Source organism: Rhineura floridana, chromosome 4, assembly GCF_030035675.1.
Source record: "Rhineura floridana isolate rRhiFlo1 chromosome 4, rRhiFlo1.hap2, whole genome shotgun sequence".
Lineage (NCBI taxonomy): Eukaryota > Metazoa > Chordata > Lepidosauria > Squamata > Rhineuridae > Rhineura > Rhineura floridana.
Window position 1 is genome coordinate 117,824,981 of NC_084483.1, and position 22,020 is coordinate 117,847,000.

The 22,020-nt window shown below is 44.0% G+C and overlaps 1 protein-coding gene across 6 annotated transcripts in view; it reads right to left on the reverse strand.

The window, feature by feature from the left end:
• The window catches only part of SYNE1 (spectrin repeat containing nuclear envelope protein 1), a 598,390-nt gene that overhangs the window by 357,917 nt on the left and 218,453 nt on the right, over positions 1–22,020 (reverse strand). For 5 of the 6 annotated variants that reach the window (XM_061624156.1, XM_061624155.1, XM_061624157.1 and 2 more), the window contains exon 1: positions 8,247–8,444. In XM_061624156.1, coding sequence (XP_061480140.1) covers positions 8,247–8,354 — 108 coding nt within the window. In that variant the 5' untranslated portion in view covers positions 8,355–8,444. Of the gene's footprint in view, positions 1–8,246; positions 8,557–9,381; positions 9,555–12,931; positions 13,224–13,935; positions 14,092–22,020 lie in introns of those variants that run through there. The other variant, XM_061624165.1, reaches the window with a different exon arrangement.

Genomic DNA, 22,020 nt, shown 5'->3' on the forward strand with positions numbered 1-22,020 from the left:
TTTCCCTAAACAGTACTTAAGATTAACCACAGTAGTGGGTTTGGATATACCAATATACCACATTTAATTGAAAATGAAAGTAAACACTTCCTATCTTCTCCTTACAGCCATGCGGGGCTAATAGAGAAGAGGAAGAAGCACAAGGATAAACTTGTGTATGTAACAATAAATCGCAGTTTAGTGTTACACCTGAACTGAACCAGATCACTGGGACTGCATATTATGTGAATGTTAGCAATGTTTATTGTTTCGAGAGGATGGTTCTCTTTAATGTAGAGTAAGGGTACCCTGCAGGATATTGTTGGACTCTAAATCTCAGCAGTCCCAGCCAGCATGGCTAATAGTTAGGGGTAATAGGAGTTGTAGTCCAACAAAATTTGGAGGGCACTACACTGGCTACGCCTGATATAGGGATTCCATGTTATTATTACTATTATTATTTATTTATTACATTTGTATACTGCCCCATAGCTGAAGCTGTCTGGGTGGTTTACAACAATTAAAAACATTAAAAACAAATATACAAATTTAAAAACACTTTTTAAAAAAACAATTTAAAAACATGCTAACATGCCTGGGAGAAGAGGAAAGTCTTGACCTGGCGCCAAAAAGATAACAGTGTTAGCACCAGGTGCACCTCGTCATAAAAATCTTTCCATAATTTGGGGGCCACCACTGAGAAAGCCCTCTCCCTTGTTGCCATCCTCCAAGCTTCCCTTGGAGTAGGCACCCAGAGGACGGCCTTTGATATTGAGCGTAGTGTAGATATAACATGTTGTTATATCTTGTCATGCTGAAAGGTTCTCATAACTGTAGTAACATGTTTTAGGTCAAAGGACTGTACATGATGAGTCACATATATCTTATGACTGAATCTTTCCTTTCACTCCTCCTTTCTTCCTTGCATTCCAAGGTGGCAAAGCTGTTTGATTCTTTTAGGATTTCCTTGTCCTAAAAGCAGTTCCAGATGAATGAATCATATTTCCTCCTGGAACTCATTGCACTCTTGCTTGAAGCCACAGAACACACAAGATAAACATCTGGTGAAACTTTCTTTTCTTTTCTTGAGTAGCATATTGTATGGACTGTACCCTTTTCCCAATTACCAAATATTTATTCTCTACTATATTTTCTAAAATTTATTTACATTTCAATAGTTATCGTAACTGCCCTGTTATGTCAATTTGAATTCAGTTTATTGGATTGATTAGTTCCATGACAAGTTTTAAGGATTTCATTCTACTGCACAGAAATGATGCAATACAAACTTGCCGCCGCACCCCTCCCTCTCTCCATCCTGGTATCTGTAGCGACTTAGTCGGACAGAAGTCAAGTGGGAGGTGCAACCCCACTATGCCATCCACTGATGATGCTACTCTGCTACTCCAAAGAGTTTAAAATGATTTCAGCACAGTGTCTTAGATAAAGTAAGACAGATAAAGTAGCCCATATACTATTCTAAATAGGTGTGGCTAAAAGTGAGCATATGTGTGCGTTTCTTTAACTATGCAATGATTTCAGAATAAATGGAAACAATGCTAACCATGCCTGTATTTGTATTATCAACTTTCAGTAGATATGTGAAAACAAGCTATTTTAAAATATGATGTAAGGTGCAATTTGTCTTGAATGAGAGAGAGAGAGAGAGAGAGAGAGAGGGAGAGAGAATAATCAGGTCAATTATCTGCTGCTCTTGAGGATTATCAAAGCAGCTTGCTAGAAACTTTTCTTTTACACAGCAAGTATTTTGGCTTGCTGGCTCGCATGTCTGTCAAATGACTCAGGGAATCACTGACATGGCACTTTGCCAATAAATTTACAGAGCCCATTCCTGCTCCTTGGTATGAGCAACTTACCTATTTTGTGAGGACAAAGGCATTGACTGTTTGCTCACTCCCTCTCTCTCATCTATCCCCTGCCTGCCCTCAGTTCCACCTATCCTCCCCTTGCCCAGCTCCCTATGGATGGTTTTACATAGCTTTGATCCAGGGCTGCCAACATGTGTACGGAGCCCCAAGCCAGCAGGGGGCCTGGACTCTTGGATTTCATTTTTTTTTTAAAAAAAGTAAGTCAATTGGAGAGCTATAAAGTTAGAAAGCAAAATATGGAGGCAACATTCTAAGGCTTTGGCAAGCAGCAATGTTACTAAGGACATTTAATTGCTGTTGTTAAGCATCAAAGGAAGGAATGTGAGGCATTTCATGCATCTTCCCTGCTGAAGAGACCTACTCTCTTCCAACCCCAACCCCCCACCTTGCACTGGGAAGCTTCTGATCAGGTACAGGAACAAAGCAAATGGTGTGGTTGAGAAACTCATATTAAATGTAGGGTTGCCAGGTTCAGGGCCTGAGACTGATCCTGTATCTTTAAGAGATGAGAAAGTCAGCCAAGTGCAGGTGTTCTTGCAACAATGTAATGGGAAAAACCACAAGGTAGAATTCTCCCTTCCCCCTGCCCAACTTTTAAAGATACAGAAGACCTCTTGGTTGCCAGGCCCAGCCTCCAAGAGGTCTTCTGTATCTTTAAAAGTTGTGCAGGGAGAAGGGAGAATTCCACCTTGTGGTTTTGCTCATTACACTGTTGCAAGAACACCTGCACTTGGCTGACTTTCTCTTCTCCTAAAGATACAGGATCAGTCTCAGGCCAAGAACCTGGCAACCCTAATTAAATGCATTAATGGGGGCTCATTATCGCCAGCTAGCTGACCATCCTGATCTGAGACTGGGGGGGGGGGCTCCCAGACCAGGAGAAAAAACAGGAGAAGCTTGTTGTTGCTGCAAGCCTGATACTGGACAGAAGTTAGGCTGCCTGTGTACTGTAGAGTGGAGCACGTTTGTTTAAGCACTTTCTTCCACGCCCACATGATTTCATTCACTCCCCAAGTGTGCTACTTTTACAGTACAAAACACAATTGGGTGACTTTGTTATATTTTCCTCAGAAGTAACTCCATTGAAATAAATGAAGTTTCCTTCCTACTGAACACAAATGGTGATTACCCCCCTCCCAGTTTCTATGTCCCTGCACCCAGCCACTACTGATCTGCTCGTCATCACTGGGCTGTTATTTATTAATATAAAGGAACCTTAAAACCAAAATATAAAATACAAAATTAATCAGCAAATACAGCTATACAATGATTACAACACCTCAGAGCAGCAGCAAGTAAAATTTCTACAGACTGTACTTTAACACAAGGGTACTACTTTTGGTTATTAAGGTTGGCAAAATGTTTGCATGCATTCGTGTTTTACTGAGAGTTGTGAAACTGCACATATTAGAGCATTTGTTCCTTGTACTTCTTCTATATTTGTATCTTGGTTTTCCTCCCAGGAGTTCAAGGTTGTGTACACTGTCTTCCCCTCTCCCTTTTTATCTTCACAACAGCCCTGTGAGGTAGGCTAGCTGAGAGTTGGTAGTTCAGTCACCAAACTTATGAAACTGCACATACTTCTGATTTTTTTTGCTTGTTTTATTAGGCCTGTCAACTGTTTTTTGGTTTAGATTTTTTGCTGTAAATACTAGGAATATGAAACATTGCAGTTTAAGCAAGAGATGAACTGCTGCATTTGTTTTACACGATCTATGAATGACATTTTATATTTGTATTTTGTTTTTCCTCCCAAGAGCTCCACTCTCCCTTTTATCTTTACAACAGACCTGTGAGGTAGGCTAGTCTAAGTCAATATATGTACATAAGCAGCTATTCTTTTCAATAAGGGGGGGCAGGAAAATGCAGGGTGCCCAACGCACATACAGTATACCGGGTCCTGGAAATCCTGTTGGCATCCCAACTTTGACCCACAACCTGTCTTCTGGAATTCATTTTGAGCCACGCTATATGTGATTTTTTTAAAACCAATCTAGAAAAGATTGGTAGTGGGGAGGACATACAGTGCATGTGTAGCTCCTGCTCAGAGTGAGAGCGTATGCAGTGAACTGAATGATAGCAGAAAGTTGCCAGATACCTTCAGAGTGAGATCATTTCATTCACTGGTGATCACTCGTGACCGAGTAAGATTGTCTTCCAAGATAAGGTCTTTAACGGTGGGTCCGTAAGTGACTGTGGAGGCCAATCCTAGATCCACACAGCCTCTCACAGTGAGAACATAGCTTTCCAGATGGAAGACAGTTGCGATGAGGATTTGCTTGATGTGCCGCTTAGCTTGTTTGTCCCTTTCGCCCTATACTTGTGCTTCTTCAAAGTCCATAGCACCTTTGATAATAGCCAACCTCCAACTGGGATGCTCATGGGCCAAAGCGTCCCAATTCTCAATGCTCATGTTACATTTTTTTAGATTATCTTTAAGAACATCTTCAAACCTCTTTTGCTGTCCACCGATATTCTGTTTTCCATCCTTAAATTGGGAGTAAAGTAGCTGCTTTGGAAGACAGTAATCAGGCATTCGGACAACATGGACAGTCCAGTGAAGTTGATGTTGAAGGATCATTGTTTCAACACCGGTGGTCTTTGCTTCTTCAAAACACTCACATTAGTCCATCTATCTTCCCAAGTAATTTGCAGAATTTTCCGGAGGCAGCATTGGTGGAATCTTTCAAGAAGTTGGGAGTGATGTTTATAAATGGTCCATGTTTCACAGGCGTACAGTAAGGTCAGTAGTACAATGGCTTTGTAAATAAGCATTTTGGTCTCCCTGTAAATATCCCAATCCTTAAACACTGCTCGCTTCATTCGGGAGAATACGGCACTCACAGAGCTCAGATGATGTTGAATTTCAGCATTATTGAGAGGATCTGACTCTTCCCAATTCTCTGAGACCTACTGGGATAACTGGTTCAGGTAGATTTTGTTGGTGGGCTCTTGTTGGGTCTACATCAGATGTTTAGGAGGAATCTTAGTAAGGAGGAACATGGGGGATGCCATCTCAGTTTCAGTGATCATGGGCAGAGGGAGGTATGGCCATGGGGAGGTGGTGAATTACCACAGAAGATGAGGGCAAGGCTATCTATGCCTTGGTCCTTGCTCCCACTCATCCCATGGATGGGTTCCTCCTTGCTCAGCTGCTGTGTCCACTGGCCTGGATGTTCTGTTGTTTAACGCCAAATCAGTACACAATAAGACCACACTCATGATTTGATCATGGATGAGGGTGCTGATTTGGTATGCATTACTGAGACCTGGGTGGGTGAGCTGGGAGGAGTTGATCTGACCCAGCTTTGCCCACCTGGATACTGGGTGCAACACCAGCCCAGGTTGCAAGGACAGGAGGAGGGGTTGCTGTGGCCTACAGAATTTCTATCTCTGTCACCAGGAAACCACTCTGTCTTGGAGCTGGCTGTGAGGGCCTGCACTTAGGGTTGGGCCAAGGAGACAGTAAACTAGGGTTGCTGCTGGTATACCGTCCACTCTGTTGCCCAGCAACTTCTCTGCCTGAGCTGACACAGGCCATCTCAACTGTGGTATTGGAAAAGCCCAGAACAATCGTCTTGAGTGATTTCAGTGTTCATGCTGAGGCGGCCTCTAGTGTTCCAGCTTGGGACTTTATGGCCTCCATGGCAACCATGGGGCTATCTCAAGTTAGAGCAGGACACACCCTTGAGTTAGTTTTTGCTCCAGATGGCGGAAGGGGTGGTCTGGAGATGGGGTGGGTGGGTGTCATCCCGTTGTCATGGTCATACCACTTCCTGATGAAGTTTAAACTTACGGCTATGATTCTCCCCTGCAGGGGTGGTGGAAAGATTAAGATGGTCTGCCCCCAGAGAATAATGGATTCCACTGGAGTCCTGAATGCCTTGGGGGAGTTCCAAGTAGATAGAATAGGTAACCCTGTTGAAGCCCTTCTCACACTATGGAACAGTGAGGCGTGTTGGGCTCTTAACATGGTTTTCTCTGAAGACCCTCTCCGGCATTGTGGAGCCCGGTTTGCACCTTGGTACACCAGTGAACTAAGGGCAATGAAACAGGCTGGACGACTGCTAGAGTGCAAGTGGCAAAATATGCGCTGTGAGGATCGGACACCAGTAAAACATCATAAACATGCTTACTGTGTGGCAGTAAAGGCTGCAAAGAAGGCCCACTTCTCTGCCACCATTGCATCCTCAAGTAGCTGTCCAGTGGAGCTTTTCTGTATTGTCAGGTGTCTGTTGATGTCATCTTCAGGAAATGGAAATTTAGACCCTTTGAAGGCCCACTGTGAATTGTTTGCAAGGCACTTTGAGGGTGAAGTTGCTCGCCTCTGTGGCAATCTTGATGCCTCATCCACATCTACTGTAGCTCCCAGCGAGGTGTCCAGTGCAACATCTGCTGCAACTCCTTGTGATTGGTTTAAGTTGATGTGGCCTGTTGACGTGGACAAGATGCTTGCGATGCTGCTGCCAGCAACATGTCCTCTCAACCCTTTCCCTTCTTGGCTTATAAAGCTTGCCAAGGGGTTGACCAAGTGGATCCAGGGTGTGATCAATGTGTCTTTGTGGTAGAAAGTGGCTCCAGCCACCCTGAAAGAGACAGTGATCTGACCACTCCTGGAAAAAGTCCACTGTGGACCCATTGGTTTGTGACAACTACCACCCGGTCACAAATACTCCCTTGTTCGGGAAGGTGATTGAGAGGGTTGTGGTGCAGCAATTGCAAGTACTTTTGGATGAAACAGATTGTCTTGACCCATTCCAGTTATGAGTTCTGGGTTCAGTTATGGGACTGAATCACCCTTGCTCGCTCTGATGGATAACTTTTATTGGGAGAAGGACAGGGAGAGTGCGATCCTGATATTCTTACTTGATCTCTCAGTGGCTTTTGATACTATTGACCATCGTATCCTTCTGGGCCGACTTGGTGAGATGGGTATTGGAAGCACTGTTTTATAGTGGTTTCGATCCTACCTCCAGGGTCATTTTCAGAGCGTAGCATTGGGTGACTGCCTTTCAGTGCCCTGGCAGTTGTGCTGTGGGGTGTCGCAGGGTACCATATTGTCCCCAATGATGTTTAACATCAATATGAAGACCTTGGGAGTGGTCATCAGGAGATTTAGGGCAAGCTGTCAGCAGTATGCTGATGATTCCCAGCTCTATTTCTCTGTAACAACAGAATCGGGAGAGGCCATGCAAGCCCTGGACCGCTGCCTGGACTTGGTGGTGGGCTGGATGAGGGCCAGTAAGTTGAATCTGAATCATAGCAAGACAGAGACACTGTGGGTTGGTAGTTCCCAAATCTGGATGATTGGTCAATTGCCTGCTCTGGATGGGGCTGTACTCTCTCTGAAAGAGCAGGTCCGTAGTCTGGGGGCTCCTGGATCCATCTTTGTTGCTAGAGGCCCAGGTGACCTTAGTGACCAGGAGTGCCTTTTACCAGCTTCAGTTGGAAAGACAGCTGTGAATATTTCTGGACAGGGATAGCCTGACCACTGTTGTTTATGCACTGGTAACCTCCAGGCTGGATGTAATACGCTCTATGTGGGGCTGCCCTTGGGGTTGGTCCGGAAGCTGCAGCTGGTGCAAAATGTGGCAGCGCAACTGCTCACTGGGACAGGGTATTGCCAACATGTTACCCTGCTGCTGAAAGAATTGCACTGGCTGCCATTAGCTATCGGGCTAAGTTCAAGGTGCTGGTTTTGGTGTACAAAGCCCCATACAGCTTGGGATCAGGATACCTGAAAGACCGTCTTATCCCTTATATACCCAGTCGATCACTGCTCTCTGCAGGTGAGGGCCTCCTACAGATATCATCTTATCAGGAGGCCCATTCCACACAACATAGGAAGTGGACCTTTAGTGTAGTGACACCTACGCTTTGGAATTCCCTCTCCTTAAATATTAGACAGGTGCCATCTCTGTTATCTTTTTGGCACCTACTGAAGAACTTCCTCTTTCAACAAGTCTTTTAACAGGTCTGGAATAACTAAACTTGTTCCAGTCTGTGTCTGTGTTGGAACTGCTTTTTAAGATGTTTTCAAAGTTTTTTAAAAAAGATGTTTATAAAAATGTTTTTAATATGTTTTTAAAGATTTTTTAAATATATATATATTAAAGTCTGTTTTTATGATGTTTTAGAGTGTTTTTGTTTGCCGCCCTGGGCTCCTACTGGGAGGAAGGGTAGAATATAAATGTAATAAATATATAAATGAAATAAAATTCCTCCTCCACACACCATTCATTTTGTTTCAACTTAGAAACTTGATGCTCATTGGATCTGACAGATGAGTCACATAACCATGTTCACTAGTTAAAATTGGAGTGATAAAACATTGATGAAAACATCTATATGGGAGAGCATATATCAGAAAATATTTACCTTGGCTACAGTTTCAATGTCGCTGAATTGGGTTTTCAGCTCTTCTTGAGCACCTTCTCTGAAAGAATCATCCTCTGTTTTCTCATACAGTTCCCTGGCTTTCTCCATGATCTGGTGCAGGTCATTAGAATGACCTTCCACTTCTGAAACAATAGCTTGGAAATAGTCCAGCTGGGAGAATTTCTCTTTCAGGCCATTCTGAGATTCCAAAGGCTGTTCCACTTTGTGGTCTACTGACTCCAGCCACTGGTCTAGCTGACTTTTTCTCTCCAGATATTTATCCCACTGATTAATCACAGACTCCAGCAAGCTTATATTAAAGAAACACAGCGAGTTTAAAATTTTACACCAGTTAAGAGAAATGAGAACCAGTGTAGTGTGGTGGTTAAGGTATTGGACTACGACCTGGGAGACCAGGGTTCAAATCCCCACGTAGCCATGAAGCTCAATGGGTGACCTTTGGCCAGTCACTGCCTCTCAGCCTCATGAAAACCCTATTCATAGGGTCACCATAAGTTGGAATCGACTTGAGGGCAGTACATTTTTTTTAAGGGAAATGAACTGGATTTAGGGCTGCTGCAAAACACCTTTCACTGATTCACACTTTTCAGAGGTGACAGACTAGGAAAGGGCATTTTGGTAATTTTTGAGGGGGGGAATCATCACATTGATTCAGGGGTAGAGAGAAGGTTACATGCCTCTTACTTTACTTTTTTCATATTGCATGGTGAGCAAAGGTTTCTTTCCTTCATCTCTCTCTCTCTGCCCCCTTTCCTTATCTTTGGAATGGACATGCCAGCACTCACCATTTCCATGTCCCAAAGACACTCTACACAGAACTGGCTGGCCAATTTTGGGTGGTTCTCCCCTCCCCCCCGCAGCTCCCCATGTCTCATCAATCCTCTAGACAGACTTTGTTTGGGGTGCATGCAACTGCAAGATGGAGGATGAAGTCAGAAACTTTTCTTTTGTGAACTTCCTTCATTTCACTTATCTTAGAATCCAAGTCAATATCTTGTGCAAACCAGCCCCAAAAGAATTACTTTGGCCAATCACAAAATAAAATATCTCAAGAAAAGAAAATTACCAAATTATGATCACAGTTTTAGAACATGCAGCAACTGAAACAACTTGCCTTTGACAGCTCAATGAGGTGTTGATAATGCTGCTCCAGAGATCTTTTAATGTTTGTAGTTGGTTCTGTATCACTTTCTGCCCTTCTTGATTGCTACTTTTAAGAGCTTGTTCACCTTTGCCGATGGCCATATTTAACTTGACCTCTCCCTCACCTTTCATTAAAAGGATCTCCTAGGAAGCAGAAGTACTTTAGAGCTTCAGTAGCTTACAGGAATACCTCGCGTTAACGTACTCAATGGTACCAGAGCGAGTACATAAACCAAAAATGTCCTTAAAGTGAAGGACTACCTTTTAAAGCTTTTTTTACCTCTCCTTCATGCGGAGCCTCAAAGCCCCATGCTAAAGCCTCTGCTGCTGTGCTGCCGCGCCTCTCCGTTGATCGCAATCGCGCCTCCCAGCTGATTGCAATCGCGCCTCCCAGCTGATTTGCGGTGGCACGATCGCGTCTATTTCCACCCCCACGCACTGTTAAGTGTCCATAAGTGTGAAGCAAGCATACATAAACAGGGGCATGGTGGAGTATGGAGTATGTTCGTAAAAGTGAGTGTATGTTAAGTGAAGGTCCGTATAGCGGGGTATTCCTGTATTGACATGAATAATGCCATCCACCACATTTTGAAACAATGGCTATATCATACAGTATATATAAGAAAAGCAACAGTAGCTTATCTATGTAGCCTTTCCCATTGTGACCTGGATTCTAGATTCTTTTGGCAAACCCCTCACAGGATGATTATAAAATTACATGAATAGTTTGGTCTGATCTTCTTTTTAAAATGTTATGTCATACTTGGCGCTAACCTTGAAACAATGCATATGGTCACTGGCCAGTAAGTCTAGGAAATTCATTGCCAAGAATGCCTGTAATGTTGTTAACTAAAATGGTTCTGTGGCAAGGAATTGTGGGGGGAACATTTTGCCTGAATTAGGGCCTTTGGGAGGCCATGAGATTGTCGGTTTTCACAGCTGAACTCAGTTAATTAGGCACTGAGTGAGAACACCTGTTTATCAGCATGAGATTGGTACCTCAAGGCCACAGGCCAGGGAAGGTTGAAGAAGTGTGTGACCATTAGGTGCAAAAGCTCGGGAAGATTCCATCATCAGCAAGACCCCCCTCCAATTGGCTAATTAATTCCTGGGTGCTGCTGGACTTTTTCCCATAAAAGTAGAACTACAATTCTGGGTCTTTGTTTCCCAATGTTCCTTGGTGCTACATGATGTTGGGGTTCCATCTCCCATCTGCTATCCAGGCTATACATCTCTGGGGAGATGTGGAACCATGAATTACTCTGCTGGTTTACCTATATTGTGTGAGTATAGATTAGGCGAGACAGATTTGTTATTTTTTTCTTGTGACTTGAACTCTGCATTTTATATTTTTACCTAACCCTGGGGGTGTTTAGTTTAAGGAATTATTTTGCACTTATATTTTATTCTAATAAAGCTACCTCTTATTTACCAGTGTGTGTTCATTTCAGGGGGAATTTGGGTCTGAATCCAGCACCTTAGCCATTTAGCCACAGACTACCATATAGCTGGGTATTTTGCCTAAAGGCTCCAAGACAAGGAGTGCATCCTTGGCTCTTCTCTTTTGGATCCTTGGCAGGTCTATTTCTGGCACTTTGGGTTTTCTGTCGAGAGACAGTGTGGTGTAGTGGTTAGAGTGTTGGACTACAACCTGGAGACCAGGGTTTGAATCCTCACACAGCCATGAAGCTCACTGGGTAACCTTGGGTGAATCGCTGCCTCTCAGCCTCAGAGGAAGTCTATGGTAAGCCACCTCTGAATACCGCTTACCATGAAAATCCTATTCGTAGGGTCGCCATAAGTCGGGATCAACTTGAAGGCAGTCCATTTTCATTTTTCAGAGTGGGTGACCAGGTTAAGGGGGGGTGGCAGTCTACATACCTTGCAGGGTTGTTGTTGCTTTAACTCAGCCCTGGTAAGGAAGGCATGGGTTGTGCTTGACTGGGATCAATAGCCCTGGGCTTGGGAGTTGACCCCCAGTGAGAATTCTTGACACTCATGGATATTTTCTGTTTTTGAAATCAATTGAAATTTTGTCTCTTAGAGCTGAGAGGCAATTATGATTACTGTTTGGCCTGCTTGTGGGATATTAATGATAATAATGATTTAGGGAACAATCTACCTGGTTGGTAGATTGAGTTGAGGGGCTTCAGGATGCAGCAGAGCTCAGGAAGAGGAGGAAGGGTGTCAGTGCCACTCGTCTTCAGTAGCAGAAGTCCCTCACTGGGTACAGCTGCAGCACATCCAGGGACCTCTGTCACCATTCATGCTCAGCCATGGCTCAGCTGAGACCGATGGAAGGCCCAAAAAGGGGGTGTTCCAGGCGTGTGTTGGGGGTGTAACTGAGGGGAGAACTTCCACTGCATTCTGAGCTTGTTTGACTCAGTCCTGCAGCCCTCTGTCCCAGCAGCTGATAAGCTGAGAAAAGGGGTGGTGGAAGGAAGCATGCATTTCATTTCCTTCCACTGCTCCCTGCTGGCACAGCCAGTGTCCTCTCCTCCAACCAGCACCTGAACTCGGGTTGGATGTGGCAGCCCCTTCCACCAGTTCTGTGCTCTTAGTTGCCTAAATTAATTGTTGTCTATGGTGATGTGACAATATATCAAATGCTATGTTAATAAGGTAAAATGGTTAATTTACTTTGGTCCCCTTGGCAGCCATCTTGATTTCTGTGAAATGCAATGCACTGGGAAAAAACATAGTGGCTGCTATATTTTTGTTTTTTGGTGGCAGGCACTCTTTTTGTCTACACTTTATCAGAACGAGAACTTCAGGTACATTACACTTCGAGAAAATAAAATAAAAATGGCCCACTAGACGTCTAGGTAGATGCAGGTAGATCCCCCAAAACATTTGGGGATGCCCTGTTAGGGATTTCTTCCTCACTCTTCTTTGCATTCTTCTGATGCTTTGTTGCTCCATCTCCCTTTCTTTTCTCCACTGATGACATATCACCTGTCCCAGACAAGTTTGATTTAGAAATATCTCTCTTAGATATGTCTGCCCTTCCCCTGACCTTTTTCACTGTCATGTAAGATGGCATTTTCAATGGTTGAGCTGTTATTATGGATGGTGGATTGTTGGATGATTTTTACTGTGGCTGTTATTCTAGTTTTTTAATGTTTATGTTACCTACATCATTTTATACAGTCAATTGTGTCTTGGTTTAACAGCTGAATCTTTCAAAAGTGACATGTAAGCATTTAAGCAACCAAACAAGGACAATTCTGTATTTTTGGTACCCTCCCTTTTTTGTCTTTCTTTGATCTCTGTTAACTTCTAGGGACGTTCAAATAGATTGAGATTTATCTTGACTAACGGGCTTTTGAAACAGCTGGTTTTCTACAGCAGCCTTTGCCAACCTCAGTGTCCTCCAGATGTTTTGGACTACAACTCCCATCAGCCTCATCACCCAACACAGCTGATAACATCTCCATAACATATGAAGAACACCCATTTTGTGAAGGCTGTTCTGCAGCATTAGTTCTGATAACATCATTTCCATTATTTCATTACTTTACCTGAATTTGCAAGAGGTGCTTCTCCAAGACAACCTTGCTCCCAATGGTGCCCTCTGCAGAGGCCAGCTTTTCTTGTGCATCTTTCACCCAGGTCCACATACTCTGCAAAGCTTCTTCTAATGCTTGGTGATCTTGAAGAGCCACCTGAGAGGCCCTCAGTTTTTCCTTTACTACCTTGATTAGGTTCTGATAAGCAGAAAAATGCTGAGAAGCCAGACGGACCTCCCTCCCAGCTCTATATCCTTTCTCATTTAAAGCCTGTGCCTTCTGGATTAGTTTTTCAAAGGATTCTCTACACAAAAAGTTTAAAATGGAGAAGAAAGTTATTGAGTTATAAATGTAGCTGTGTAGATAAAAATATAACTATGACAAATATGGGAAATCCACATCATTGGGATATGGTTCCAATATTATTTGTACAAGCCTAACATAAGGATACATGAACAAAATTATAATCACAATAAATATAACAAGTGGGGCCCCACAGCAAAATGTTGCATTGTATCCCTAGTTCTTCAAGAGAATGTGGCTGTTCAGGGAATTTAAATTTGCTGGACTGTTGATATATTTGTGCCCTGTTGCTCAATAGTAACAGAAAAACACTATCAGTCGGGTGTTAGATAAAGGAATTAGGCGAACATAGCACAATCAAAGCAGTCAAGGTGAACCCATACTTTAAATGTGGAACATGATGAAATCTTCCTTATTGCTTTTCTCAAGCATGTGAGAAATGTTTCACTGACACTGTTGCATATTGAAGTGTATGAAAACTACTTTTCCAGATGAAATATTGTGTGCTTCTTAACTACTAAGCTATCCTGAATCAAAAAGTTTAGCACAATACTCAAACGCACATCTCACTTGTTCTTTCAGTTTCTGTAAATATTTAATCTGGCGTTGCAGTAGAAAAAAAAAGTGAGACAAACAATTTAGGATCAGTGTAGCTATTAGAATATCCTAGTGCTGGCAAGAAGACAGGATAGTTAGGAAAGTTGGGTTTATACCTGGCCACCAGCAGCTCTTCCAGGAAGGCTTCCACCTTCTGTGCCTCATTTCTCTTTTTGGGAATATTCTGTTTGCTCTCACCCAAAGCTTCAGTGATTATCCTTTCCTCCATTTCATGGAGCCATAAACTACGGCTCTTGCACAGATCCTCAAAGCTATGGAAACAAAACAAAAGGATGTAGACAGCTGTTGCTAGATAAGCACACCATTCATCAGCTACTACACAAATATCATCATTGAGAAATACATTTGTCTGGAATGAAGTTTTAATTTAATGCCTAGTGAATGAGACAAACTATTTTTCTGTTGTGACAAGTAATCTAAAAATACTCAACAAGGATATAAATATGTAAACAAGACCGTGGGAATTAGAGAGTGGAACTTTCTAAAATCTAAAGTGGCACAGATTACTTTTTTTAATTCACAGTCAGTATGAAAATTGAAGACAATGGAAGGATTGTTCTCTAAAGCCCTGTTCACACATTCACTTCTTATCTGCTTACAATATATGCTCTGTGTGTAGCAAGCCTGCCTAGAGCAGGTTCCCATCTTCAGAGAGCAACTCCCCCTCAAAATTGTGGATGGTGAAGGGGGGGAAGGGCTGATGATGACACAACAGGACAGCAGGGGTAGAGCTACTGAGCACAGCCCCCCTGTTCCCCTCACATTGACATAACTGTGTGAGGGGTGAATGCCCAATTAGAGGCTATATGGGAAAGATACATGTCAAATAGGGATGGAAGGTACTGACAGTTTTATTTATTATTTATTTATTTATTGTACTTTTGGTTCTCATTTTTCCAGTTTGAAATCCAGTTCTCCCCATTCTACAGCAATTTGCATTTTTTTTAAAAAAAATCCTAATGAAAATTCTTCAGCATTTTAGTGTGAATATTTCCTAACACAGATTTTTGTATGTAGTTTTGACTACACATTTTTGCAAGAAATTTCTCCTAATATAATGCTATTTTCACTAATCATGTTTCTGCCCACTTTCCCCTAATATATACATTTTTGTAAACATTCTTTGTTTCTCAAAGATGGAGGACAGCAATGCAACATTTGGATACATACGAATATTGAAGGATGGCCAGGTTTCATTTCACAGATGGTTTTGGGAAGTTCAAATTTGGTAGATTCAGCTTTAAATGTGAATCGAATCAAATTTTGCCCTCATCCCTAGTGTCAAATATTCTTAGAATCATAGAATCATAGAATAGTAGAGTTGGAAGGGGCCTATAAGGCCATCAAGTCCAACCCCCTGCTCAATGCAGGAATCCAAATCAAAGCATTCCCGACAGATGGCTGTCCAGCTGCCTCTTGAATGCCTCCAGTGTCGGAGAGCCCACTACTTCTCTAGGTAATTGGTTCCATTGTCGTATGGCTCTAACAGTTAGGAAGTTGTTCCTGATGTCCAGTCGAAATCTGGCTTCCTGCAACTTGAGCCCATTATTCAGTGTCCCGCACTCTGGGACGATCGAGAAGAGATCCCGGCCCTCCTCTGTGTGACAACCTTTCATGTACTTGAAGAGTGCTATCATATCTCCCCTCAGTCTTCTCTTCTCCAGGCTAAACATGCCCAGTTCTTTCAGTATGGGGCACTTTGTCAAAAGCTTCGCTGAAGTCAAGATACATTATGTCCATAGCATTCCCAAAGTCTACCAGGAAGTTACCTGATTAAAAAATGAGATAATATTAGTCTAGCAGGATTTGTTCTTGATAAATCCATGTTAGCTTCTAGTAATCACTGCATTGTTTTCAAGGTCCTTACAGACCGACCACTTTGCTCCAGAATTTTTCTAGGGAACAATGTCAGGCTGACTGATCTGTTGTTCCTCCTTTTTGCCCTGTTTGAAGACAGGGACAATATGGCACTCCACTCCTCCTCCACAATTTCACAAAGATAATAGAGAGTGGTTCCAAGAGTTCTTCAGCCACTTCCTTCCATACTCTAGGATGCAGCCCTGGTGGTTTGAACTCATTTAAAGTGATTAGGTATTTCTTGACCATTTGCCTATCAACCTCAAGCTGCAATTTTGCCCCTTCCACGTCACATTTCTCAGGGGGGTCATAGGCCCTCTTTTGGGAGAAGACTGAGCCAAAGTAGGAATTGAGTACTTCTGCCTTTTCTTTGTCATCTGTTATCATTTTGCCATCCTCATTGAGTAGCTGTGCCACCATTTCTTTTCTCTTTTACTATGGATGTACCTGAAAAAAAAGCTTTCTTGTTGCTTTTGGCATCTCTTGCTAACCTCAGCTCATTCTCAGCTTTAATCTTTCTGATGCCATCCCTGCAATTCCATACTACCTGTCTGTACTCTTTCTTTGTGGCCTGGATTTCCTTCCACTTTCTGTATGTTTGTTTTCAGGTCATCTCTTAGCTTTCTGTGAAGCCACATTGGCTTCTTCTGCTGTGTTCCCCCTTCCTTCCTTGATGGAATTGTTTGCCATTGTGCTTTTAGAATTACCTCTTTTAGAAACTCCCACCCATCTTCGACTCCTTTTCTCATCAGGGTCGCTCGCCATGGAACCTTACTTAACATTGTTCTGAGTTTATTAAAATTGGCTTTCCTGAAATCCCGGGTATGTGTATAGTTATGTTCAGCTTTTGCTTCCTTTAAAATCAAGAACTCTAGTATAGTGTGGTCACTTTCCCCCAGAGTTCCCATAAATGCCACTTCATCCACCAAGTCATCTCTGTTGGTTAGAATCAAGTCAAGGATAGCTGATCCTCTAGTTGCTTCCTCTACTTTCTGTAGGAGAAAGTTATGTCCAACAAAAGTCAGAAATGTCTTGGAGGGGCTATATTTGGCAGAATCCGTCTCCCAACAGATTTCAAGGTAATTGAAGTCCCCCGTTACTACTACCTCATGCCTTCTTGAAACATTGGCAATTTGCTTTGCAAAAGTTTCATCCTTTCATCCTTGATTGGGTGGTCGGTAGTAGACTCTAATCACCATATTCCTTTTATTCCTTGCCCCATTTATTTTCATCCAGATACTCTTGGTGGAGCCACAAAGCTCATCCTCCTATATTTCTGTGCAGGAATATATATTTTTAACATATAGCACGACTCCACCTCCCTTTGTATTCCTTCTTTTTGAACAAGTTATACCCTTCAATCACTGTATTCCAGTCATGGGAGACATCCCACCAAATTTCAGGTATACCTATCAAGTTGTATTTACTCTCCTGTATTAAGAGTTCAAGTTTGTCCTGTTTGTTCCCCATAATCTGGGCATTAGGATACAGACATAGAGGACTATGTGATTTATGGCCTGGCTTCCTTCCTACATTTTTATGAAGACTGTTACTGGGCCCCATTAGAGCCATTCCCTCAGTTTCTCATTCTTTGCACAAGCCTTTGTAAATCATTACCGCCAAGTTTATATCTCCTTCCCCCTTAGGATTCAGTTTAAAGTTTTCTTGATGAAGTTCTCCATGCTGTGGCCAAACACATTCTTCCCAGTCCTTGTGAGGTACAACCCATTACTTGCCAGCAGTCCATCTTCCAGGAAGCATAGCCTGTGGTCCCTGAATCCAAATCTCTTGTGTTGACACCACCTTCATAGCAAGTATTTTTCTTTCTCTTTCTACTCCTCTTCTAAGTACAGGAAGGATGGATGAGAAGAGACATTTGGTCTTACCGTGAAATCGGTCTTCTCTGTGCATGTCAAAGATGATATCAGGTGGGTAATTAGCTCCACCTAATGGTTGAAGGCAAAAGAGTACTGCTGACGTTTTATTGTAGATCCCTTCCTGGTCTGCGCCTGCTCCATGCTCAGTTTTCAATGACAAGCCCATACGAACAAGACCAATAAACACCACGAAGAAGACAACAGTACTCATACACTCTCTGCTCAACGTCCAATAGTGCTTGTAAAGGCAGCCCAGCCCTCATAGGGAGTGGCCCTGACATCATCTTTGACATGCACAGAGAAGACCGATTTCACGGTAAGACCAAATGTCTCTTCTCCTGTGTATGGAAAGATGATATCAGGTGGGACATACCAAAGCTGACCCATGTAGGGTGGGAATACTGCTGGGCTGTGGCTACTATTGATCTGTGAGGCCGTGCTGTAGCACCCTCCTCCCGAAAGCTGCCTCAGCTGAAGCATAGGAGTCTATTTTATAATGTTTAATGAAAGTATTGGGAGTGGACCAAGTGGCTGCCCTACAAATCTCCGCTAGAGGGGCATTATGGGAAAAGGCCACTGATGTGGCCACTGCCCTGGTTGAGTGAGCTACTATTCCGGTAGGACGGGCTAATCTTAGAGAGGCATGTGCCAATGATATGCACGCCTTGATCCACCTGGCTAGTGTAGACGTGGTCACCTTATTCCCCAGGGATGTTGGGTGAAAGGAGACAAACAAATTATCTGTTTTCCGAATTGGTTTTGTCTTGGAAATATAAACTTTAAGGGCTCGTCTCACGTCAAGAGAGTGCCAGTCTTTCTCTAAAGGGTGGACAGGATTCGGACAGAAGGATGGCAATACCAGCTCTTGCTGGCAATGGAAGGTAGACAACACTTTGGGATGAAAGGAAGGGACAGTACGTAGGACTACTCTATCCTTATGAAATACACAAAAATTTTTATGGACAGACAGGGCATTCAATTCAGACACTCTACGGGCCGAAGTAATGGCCACCAGAAACAAGACCTTAAAGGACAGAAGACAGAGGGAAACTTGACTCAGAGGTTCAAACGGAGGTCTTTGAAGGGCTGTCAAAACTTTATGTAGGTCCCAAGTTGGGTAGCGATGCACCATAGGTGCTGCTGTTATCGTTGCTCCCCTGAGGAAACATTTGACAAAAGGGTGAGACCCGATTGGATTATCCGGGGATCTGGAGAGAATTGCCGATAAGGCTGAAACTTGGCGCCTCAGGGTGTTAGGTCTGAGACCCAAAGATAAGCCGTCTTGCAGAAAAGACAGGATCTCGTTGACCCCTGCTTTCCGAGGAAGAATTCCTTTCTTCCGTGACCAGGATGAGAAGGTCTTCCATGTGCTTTCATAAATTCTGAGTGTGGATGGGCGTCTAGAAGCCATCATGGTTTCCAATACTTGGGGAGAGATGCCTTTTTTCAAGAGTCTCTTCCGTTCAAGTTCCATACATGAAGCGCCAACTACTCTGGGTCCGGGTGGCGGAGCTGTCCCTGAGATAGCAGGTCCCTTCTCGCTGGAATTTTCCATGGTGGTTCCACCAACAGGTCGAGGAGGTCTGGAAACCAAGGTCTCCTTGGCCACCATGGAGCCACCAACAGAACCGCTGACCTCTCAGCACAAAGTTTTTTGATCACCCTGGTTATAACTGGAATTGGACCATTGGTCTCACCTGAAGGGTGATTTTCATAGGAGGAATGCCATCATGCGGGTTTAGCTCGACCTATCGTCCGAAGGCAAGAATGTTTCTGAAGTCAAGACCAGGGGCGTCAGGCCCCTCCCACTCTCCAGTTCATTCGCAGCGAGTCCAGAGAGATATCTAAAAGTGCAGGAAAAAGGGCCAACTGGCCTACCAGCAAAGACATAATACAATAACAGTATTCAGAATAACATGACTCTAACATAGTGATATAACATTAATAGCAGTCTCGACTTCACTAGTGAATGTAATAAAATAGCATAACAGGAATATATAAAAACCCTAGAAAAGAAATCTAGGTATCCTCCAACTAGGCATCCAAATTTCCTCCAACTGGGAGGGTCGTGATGGCATTCCTCCTATGAAAATCACCCTTCAGGTGAGACCAATGGTCCATTTTCCATAGGAGGAATGCCATCATGCGGGATGTACCAAAGCAACCCATAACAGGGAGGGACCACCCACATCCTAATCATCATTAAGAACCTGTTACAACACTCGCCTGCCAAAATAGGCATCAGCAGAGGCATAACGGTCTATTTTATAATGCCTTATAAACGAGTGTGGGTAGACCAAACAGCAGCTCTGCAAATATCAGCAACAGGAGCGTTGGTAGCAAAAGCAGCCGTAGTGGCCGCTGACCTACTGGAATGAGCTATTATACTAGCTGGAACCGGAGGCTTAAGAGACTCATAAGCTAAAGTAATACATGCACGCAACCAGCGGGATAAGGAGGAATTAGCTACTTTATGCCCCATAGACCTTGGATGAAAGGATACAAACCAAGACTCGGTTCGTCGAATCTCCTGGGTCCTGGACAGGTAGGTCTTGAGAGCCCTCCAGACATCCAACGAATGCCAAGCCTTCTCGAGAGGATGGGTAGGATTCGGACAAAATGAAGGAATAACAATGTCCTGGTTGCAGTGGAAAACTGAATTGACCTTGGGATGGAAGGATCAGTTTTCAGCACAACAGAGTCCTTGTGAAAGACACAAAGATGGCAAGCAGAAGACAATGCACCCAGTTCCGAAACTCGTCTCGCAGAAGTGATCGCGATCAGGAACAGGACCTTGAATAACAACAAATGTAAAGGCACAGTCCTGAGGGGCTCAAATGGAGGGCGTTGTAAAGCCTGCAGCACCTTTGACAAACTCCATGAGGGAAAACGGTGGACTACAGCCGGTGAATGTAGGGTAGTGCCTCTGAGGAAGCGTTTGATGAACGGATGTGAGGCAATAGGGGCACCAGTGAAGGGCACTGAGAGAATAGATGACAGAGTAGACGCATGTCGACGCCATGTGTTGGATCTGAGTCCCATCATGAGGCCCCTATGAAGATATTGCAGCACCTGTGTATTGTAGCCTGTGAAGGATCGAGGTGCTGAGTCTGACACCACCTGGAAAATGCCACCCAAGTATGTTGATAAATACGAGCAGTGGATGGTCTTCTCGAGGCCAAAATAATGTCAATTACAGCATCAGACAGGCCAGCAGATCTCAAATGTCCCCATTCAAAAGCCACGCTGCTAGCTTGAGCCAATTGGGATCCTGATGCAATATTGGACCCTGGGATAAGAGGTCTGGCCTGACCGGGAGTGTCCATGGATCCATTACTGACATGGCAAGGAGATCCGAGAACCACAGTCGACGGGGCCAATATGGAGCTATCAGAACCAGTTTGGCCCTCTCACGCCGCGCCTTCCTCAAGGTTCTGGCTAACAGTGGTATTGGAGGGAAGGCGTACAATAGGCCATCCGGCCACGGTAGCGATAGGGCATCCACCGCTTCCGCTGTCGTGTCCAGGTATCGCGCAAAGTACCTGGGTAGCTGGCAATTGCAACTGGAGGCAAAGAGGTCGACTGAGAAGGCGCCAAAACGACGCTGGAGAAGATGGAAAACGGACGGATGAAGCTTCCATTCTCCCGGAAAGACCTGTTGTCTGCTAAGCTAGTCTGCTGTCACATTCCAAATTCCTCTTAGATGTTCTGCTTGCAAGGATTGCAGATGTTGTTCTGCCCCGTCGAATATGAGGGAAGACAGGTTCTGCAAGTCGGGACCTGGTGCCTCCCTGTCTGTTTAAATGAGATTTGGCACACGTGTTGTCCGTTCGAATGAGGACACGGTCCAAGTGGAAGAGAGACTGAAGATGAAGTAGAGCTAAGTGGACAGCCTTTAGTTCCAGCCAATTGATGCTTCGAGTTTGCTCTGCTGTGTTTCAAACTCCCTGAACTAACTGGGAGTTGCAGTGGGCTCCCCAGCCAAGGAGACTGGCATCTGTGGTAATGACAGTCCTGTGGAGTTCTCTGAATGGAGTGCCCTGGGTGAGATGTTGTACCCTTGTCCACCAGCGGAATGACAAGTGCCGTGTGGGACTCAAGGGGATTGCTCGATGATTTGAGCTGGCAATGTCGTGTTGGAACGGTAGTAAGGCCCACTGCAGCTGGCGAGTATGAGCTCGAGAGCATGGCACAATATGGATGGTGGACACCAACATTCCGAGAGCCCTGGCGAGAAGCATGATGTCTGCAGATGTTTTGTGCATCAGAGATCTTGTGATGTCTGTGATAGCCGTTATGCGATCTGGTGACAGGAGCACAGTCGCTTGCAGGGTGTCCAACATTGCACCTAGATGCTGTAGACGTTGGATTGGTTGTAGATGCTTTTGTTGAAGTTAACTAGCCAACCGTGGGCCTCTACCCTGGAAATGTCTATTCCAGCCTCCT